This window comes from Vigna radiata, chromosome 6, assembly GCF_000741045.1.
Source record: "Vigna radiata var. radiata cultivar VC1973A chromosome 6, Vradiata_ver6, whole genome shotgun sequence".
In the NCBI taxonomy this organism is placed as follows: Eukaryota; Viridiplantae; Streptophyta; class Magnoliopsida; order Fabales; family Fabaceae; genus Vigna; species Vigna radiata.
The window spans coordinates 36984134-36991647 of record NC_028356.1 but is presented as its reverse complement, the minus strand read 5'-3'; the positions used below and the strand labels follow the sequence as shown (position 1 = coordinate 36991647).

Sequence of the window (7514 nt, the reverse complement as noted above, 5' to 3'; positions counted from 1 at the left end):
TAAAATTATTGAAATTTCTCGTCCAAATATAAAGAAAAAATTTATCAATTTCTTAAAGTTTATTAAATATGACAAGTTACTCGGATCCCTTACGACAGTCATATTGTATGTTTAGTGTTTAAGTTTGCTAGGATATATTGTTAAAAGTAAATTATTGAAATCAAAAGCAAAAAATTATTAAAAGTAATGGAGTTTTATTTTATAACATATTAAACATTGAAATAATTATATGCGAATACATTATATAAATAAATTAATAAATTCATTACACATATAAAAATAATCTAACTATTTATGATTACTTTTGTCTTAATTAATATTGTTTTATTTTGTTAACCAATACAGTAAACTCAATTAATTAAACTTAATGGCAAAAGCTAAAAAAGTCCAGGATCTAAAAAAATGTTCTTTTACAAAGAATAAAACTAAAGTACATTACAGGAATTTAGAACATATCTAAACTAAAAATATCAAATTTCACATCTGCCCAAAAAAAAAATGTGAGACAAATAGAGTAGGTATTTCCACTAGTAAAAATACACATACTTAATCTAGTATAAAATTAAATACGAAGATTTTCCTCCTCTCTTGAAATAGTTGTACAGTTAAAGAAATATCATATATAAAATTATTGTTGTATTATCATTATTGTAATATTTCTTTGAATTCAAGATGAAAATATTTAAATCATTTGTTTTAAAATACTTAAATTAGAATGCTTAGTAACTTTTTATTATATATGTGAAACATTCATATGTGAAGTTAGAGTCTCATATGATTCATATAATTAGTATCATTAAAATAAAAGATTTATAAATTTATTATATTTAAGTTTGTTTTAGATGTAATGTAAGGTCTTTTATATAGTTTGATTTATAATTTATGAAATCGATACATCATTAGTTATGTTTACAAGTAAGGAATTCATACAGATAATATATAAGAAAAAAATTCTCAAACTTAATAAAATAATGATTAAATATTACATAAAATTTGCAGATAAATCCCTAATTTTATTTATTTGGAGTAGCTAACTAGTGTTAAGTTGTAGATATCATCTATTCACAAAATGTAAAAATCATGTTGCAATTTTTATTATATGCTCAAAATCGTTTGATAAATCACAATTATATGATCATGACTAGAATAAGTATTCAGTGAATAAAAAGGCACGTGTAGGAAAAAAAATTATTCTTATTTCTATTTTTCGATGTTTACACACTTTTGGATTGATGTGAAACTAAGAGGGGAAATAGAAATCAAAGTCTATTGCCACATGTGAGCATAAAGAAAATATATATATTATTCTTATTTCTATATTTTGATGTCTACACATTTTTAGATTGATGTGAAACTGATGGTGGAAATTAAATTAGATTGATATGAACACAAGGAAAAGGCCACACAATGGTTACTTTTAGACAAACTTTTTGTGGAATGTGGACCAATTGCTATAATTACATCATCAAGCTTTAGCAATATCAATAAAATTAAATTAAAAAAATCCTGAAAATAATTCAGTTAGATAGTAATCGATTATTCACTAATTCAATCAATTATTTGTAAAATGACAAGTTAAGAAAAAATACTTCAAATAATCCATTATCCATTCATTTAATAATCTTCATTACTTTTAACGGAGTTTTTCCTCCCATTAAAGATATATTATTTAGAATTATTTCATAAAATTGCCTTCTAAAAGTGATTAACAATATTTTTTAAGTGTGTTTATGTTATTAAGTTTGTTAATTCATCTATAAACTAAATTCCCATCTCAAAATCGAATAAAACATAACAAATATTAGAATAGAGTTTAATATCTTTCAAATATTATATTAAGAAATAAATTTTAAGTTTAATTTAACCTTAAAACTAGATAAATATTCAATCCCTCTTAAATGGTAATTTTGATTTTTCGATTCTCAGTGTTGTAAAAGTAAAAAGAAAAAAAATATATTTAATTGCTTGAATAAGAACAGAATCAAAATTCTCCTAACCCTACTAAAGTTTTAACAAATTAACTTTGTCCTTTCCTTTTTGTTTTTGACACTTGCCATCTTCTTCATTTGTCCATTGAATAAAGTCATCTTCAATAATTACTCTCCTTAAAATTAATTTTCATGGAAAAAAATGCATATGGGACAAAAATCATAACCATTTATTCATTGACTTTGTTGCATGTAAATAAGTAAATTAGGTTCCTAATTAAAAACTATATTATTAAAAGCTCAATCACAATCTCAACAACCCCTAATAAGTATTCAGAACATATTCCCCCATACAAATAATTTAGCATTTAAGTATTTTAATCAAAATCTAAATTTAATTTATTTATTTATGTTGATTAGAAACATCACAACTATAAAATATCTTATGGAAGGAAGAAATATTGATTTTAAACATTTTGCAATAATAAAAGGATCAAAAATATGTAATCTGAAATTTAGACGTGTGAAATCTCACTTTATATCATATCTTCTAATAAAAATATATAAAGAATCGTCTTCTAGTGAAATGTGTGTCTACTATTGTTTATTAATAATACAGTTACATTATTGTTTATTGGTAGAATTATGTTTACAGGATACAAATATTTAATTTTACTACTCAATAAAAAAATAATTTTTTTTTCTCTTTTTCTTGTGAATTAAGTGAGTCTAGATTCTCAATTAAATTTGAAGTGTTATTTTTTATTATTATTATATTCAGAATATATTTATCTTGATATATTTCAAAAAATTAATGTGTTTTAAAATATTAAAATTAGTAAGACAGGACAACATTAAAAAAATCATTAAAGAATCCAAATCCAAACTGAATTGGTATCAATCAAACAAATTGCAAATGCATGCAAGTTTATTGGAATGATAAAAAAATTGTATTATATCACTTTGTATTTGAATATTTAAAAAGAAAGAAAAATGTGATGATGGAAGTGGCTTAAAATAATTGTAAGATAATTCTAACAATATCTATTAAAAATAAATGATGAAGTATTCAAATTTTTCTTCATTTGGATGAGTCACCATGTAGCCTTTCTATATCAATCTTTTAATTGAAAGCTTACTGCAACAACAACAACCACCCATTACTAATCCTTGCAGATTATTATAATTAATGGCAGAAAATTAAGGTTTATAATTGCAAAACTCAACAACCAATCCACTACAATAATATTATAGTGTTATCTCTAAGAGAAATAATTATAAACATGTGAACCAAGCTATACCATCTAGTTTTTCTCAAACTTTTTTTAAGCATAACAATTATTTTATTATAAAAAGAAAAATTATTATTTTAACGATAAGCTACACTAAAATGATGAAACATAATTATGATTTTGATTTATAAATTATGTATGGTAGGACTTTCTAGTTAGCTACATAAACATATTTTAGAATCTATATATACAAGTTTGATATTTAGATAGTTTGTGACTTTTTACTACGTATTTATTAAAAAAGTATTTGGACAAACACTGACTTTAGCATCAAAGTGATTTCTGCAGGTAGAATCCGACCTCACCAAACGGTAAAGAGAAGTTTGAAGACTAAAACTTTGACCTAAGCTTAGAGAAGACCTCACCTCGATCCTATAAACCGAAATACTATATAATATATGATTTTAATTTTTGCCTCTATTTCAAATTTTAATTTTATTGGATTCCAATTCTCAATAAATGTATAAGTGTAGTTTTCCATCTTAATGAACTTGTAAAAAAGGACAAATATGTGTTAGTGTTTTATAAGCATGCGTTACTTTGTCATTTGTCACATTAAAAAAGTGTTAACATTGATGGTTAAAAAGATTGTATCTATCATTTTTAAGTTTAAAGAGATAACATGATCAAAATTTGAAATATCGACAAAAATCAAATTGTGTTGTAGTTTAGAAACTAAAAAAAAAAACTTAATAAAATATTTTTGAAAATACAAATATGAATCTAAATCTTACATTTAGTGTTAATGAAAAAATTAAACACTATATAAAATAAATAAACAAAAACTATAAATTTATTATCTTAATATTTTAGATTAAAAATATATTAATCACATTGGGTATTTATATTTTGAATGTGCTATCAAAGTGTTTTATTTAATAAATTTGAATTACAACTTCTTTTAATGTATTTAGTTAAAATAAATAAAACTTATGAATATTTTTATCTAGAAAAAATCACTCTTTTTATTAATTATAAGTTTTCTATTTATTAGAAATTTTATTTGCTCTCATTTTTGTCTCCTTTAAAATTCACATTTTATATAGAGATAAGTTTCAACAATTATTTCCCACTCGTCCTTATTTGTATAAAGACATATCTTTTCGAGAGTCACACTCTCCATCTTCAACACAATTTCTACTAAGATTCAAATAATAATTCATTAATTAAGTATATACTCATCCTTTTAAATTTTTAATAATTATTTTTTTATACATTTAATTAAGTTTTACGTTTATGATAAATTTAGATATTTAATATCAATTAAATTTGAAGACTCACAACACTCAAGCGAGTTTTACTATATATGCACAATATCTATAATGACGGAAATTTTCTTGTATTGATCATAATTTGTTGGTAATTAAGAAAATACAAAATGTATTGAGAAAGCTATTTTCCAAAGAGAAAATATGTTATCTCTTTATAACTGTTGGTCCGTCTCCCAACTCAGCTTCGGTGCCACACCACTGTGCTTCGGCACATATTCCTGTAAAATCATCAAATCAAAAAATTCACATGAAAAAAAGGAAAATAATAAAAAATTTTATTTCTTTAAGAAAATGGAAAAATAAAAAATGAGAATTTTCATGGCATGTTATCTACAACCTCAAGCTTCGACATGAGGTCTTGGGCAGTTTGGGCAGCGACAATAATGTCACGGGCAGCTGGTGTAATGAAACCTTCGTCTACAGCATTGTCCATGAATGACAGTAACGAGTTATAGTAGCCATCCACGTTCAACAACCCTACCTGCCACCATTTTTTTCTCCTTATTCATTAATTCATTTTTATATATATTTTTTATTTATTTATATATTTTAAATTAGTTTTATATTTACTTAATAAATTTTAATTTGATTGTGATGTCATATTAAAAAATAAATTTTAAATTTAATTCAATCTTACAAAATTAATATATAAAATGTAATTTGTACTCTTTATATATTTAAATAAGTCTTATTTTTAGTCGATATGATATTTGTTAAAAGTTTTACATTAATTAAAAATAAGTCAATTTATAATATATAAATAAATGTAAATCTCGTTTATTAAATTATTTTGTGTGATTGAGTTAAGTTTAAAATTTATTTTTTAATATGATAGGATAATCTTTTCACATCTATATCGACGTGAAGAGTTGTGTTCAAAATCGTTACGAATTTACTATACAATCACTTTGGGTATACACATTCCACTTCCTTAAATACTAATAATTAATTAAAAAGTTAAGTGATTAGGTTTTGGATGTCTCACGGGTTTATCGTGGATTCCTAGTTGAGCCCAAGTGATAACTTCAAGCAGTTCTTCCAGAGTGCCATATCCACCTAAAATAATTAAAAAATATATATATTCCAATAATTAATCACTTTTTCTACATTAATTAAACAGTGTTGCTATCACCTATAACTATGCAAATGCAATAATGCATGAATAGAACCTTCGTAAGAGCTGCAGGAATCTCATTAATTTGCAGCATACAGTTGACAGTTATGATCCGTTACTCATAAAGATATCTTGAGAAATTATTTTCTCTCCGCGGAACCGGACATCAAAATATATATATATATATTTTTGGTCTTTTTTTAATTAAAATGATTTTTTAATTAAAGTTCACAAATCATAACTTCAATAATAATAGCAAAAGTCTTTTTCATAACTTAGGGGAGAGTTCTCTGTCATATGCATCAACAGGAACTTTTTGCGTTGTTGATTGAAAGGATATACATATATACAGATCCATTTATTAATTATTATTTATTTATTATCATGAATTGTTTACATAATAAAAATAATTTATGTATTTATAATTAGTTCGAAAAGAAGAGAAGAAACCTGGGAGAGCAATGAATGCATCAGCTTGTCGAGCCATTTCTGCTTTGCGTTGATGCATCCCTGATACTGCTCTAACTTCTCCTACTGTTTCTCCAGTTATCTATTCAATTTCGTTATTATAGTTTCTAATTTAATTCACTCACTAATTATAAATTAATGATGAATTATTTATTAAAAAATAAAATACCTCTCTGGGCATAAGAGTTGTGGGAATGACCCTGCAATTGTTGAAGATGGCGAAATTATTAGGTGAAAGATGAAAAAGAAAGAAAGAGAAAGATAGAGATATGAAGAATTACCCTAACACGTGGCGTCCACCATCAAACACCACTTGTGAGATTAGCCCCATCAACCCAATGCTCCCTCCTCCATAAACCAAGTCGATCTTCTTCTCCACCTGTATTCTCATTTGATACATGGTATGAAAGAATTTAAGAGTTGAGACAAAGTTGTGTTTGTGATTATGTACAAACATGGTTTGATTTTTTATTTTGAAAAACACAACAACATGGTTTAGTTTGAAAAAGTTAATGATAGAGTAGAAGAGAATGAGAATGAGTTGTGTTGTGAGATTATTATGTCTTACAAGTTGTTTGCCGAGTTGGACTGCAGCGAGTTGGTAGCTAGGGTTCTTGCCAGGGCTGGTGCCACAGAAGACACAGATACGTGTAAACCTTGACTTCATCTTTATTAGGCCTTCTTCTTCAATTTCCATATATATATATATAACAATTTGATTTTGCCTTCAATGATGTGATTGAATAAATATGGATGATGCAAACCTGTTTGTTTTTTTTTCTTTTTCTTATATCTTATGCTAACTTGGAGAAGAGATAGGTGAAAGAAGGAAGCAATCTAATAAGATAATAATAATAAGGATAATGATATTTAGACAACATTTTTGTGAGAACATTTGAACATTAATCATGTGTCAATCTGTGATTGGTCAAAAATTACTCCAGAATCAATAATAATAATCATAAACATTATTGTGGAGTAATTTTTGACCAATCATAGATTAACATATAATCAATGTTCAAATGTTGTAAAACAAACGTTGTCTAGATATCATTATTCTAATAATAATAATAATATAGAAAAGTGGTGTGAATTGAGAATTGAGAATTTTTCTCTTAAATAATGAGATCCATCTTCTATAATGCCCCCTTCCTTCCCACACCATAAAATCACATATATCAGTGTCTGCAATGCATCATATCTTACATCATTATTATCTCAATTTAATACTCACTTATATATTCTTCATTTGGATATTCCCATAATTTATTTTTCTTTTCCTTTTTTTCCTCTTTTCAAATTGTAAACATTCCATTTGCCTTCTCTCAAAGACTATTGTTTCATGTGCAGCCAATGTGAATTTTTATATATCTATTAAGTAAAAGTTACTTAGATGACTCTTATAGTACTTATTATAGTAATTAAGTTTAACTTATTTTTT

The 7514-nt window shown here is 25.1% G+C and overlaps 1 protein-coding gene across 1 annotated transcript; it reads right to left on the bottom strand.

Moving 5' to 3' along the window:
• Positions 1–4538: 4538 nt before the first annotated feature.
• LOC106764037 (cytokinin riboside 5'-monophosphate phosphoribohydrolase LOG3) lies at positions 4539–6785 on the bottom strand. Its single transcript, XM_014648237.1, has 7 exons — positions 6642–6785; positions 6355–6452; positions 6243–6273; positions 6056–6155; positions 5477–5547; positions 4829–4972; positions 4539–4709 (listed from the first exon to the last, which is right to left on the bottom strand). Exons 1-7 carry the CDS (start codon positions 6768–6770, stop codon positions 4644–4646), a joined length of 639 nt encoding a protein of 212 aa, XP_014503723.1. The 5' UTR covers positions 6771–6785; the 3' UTR covers positions 4539–4643.
• Between the last annotated feature and the right edge of the window lie 729 nt (positions 6786–7514).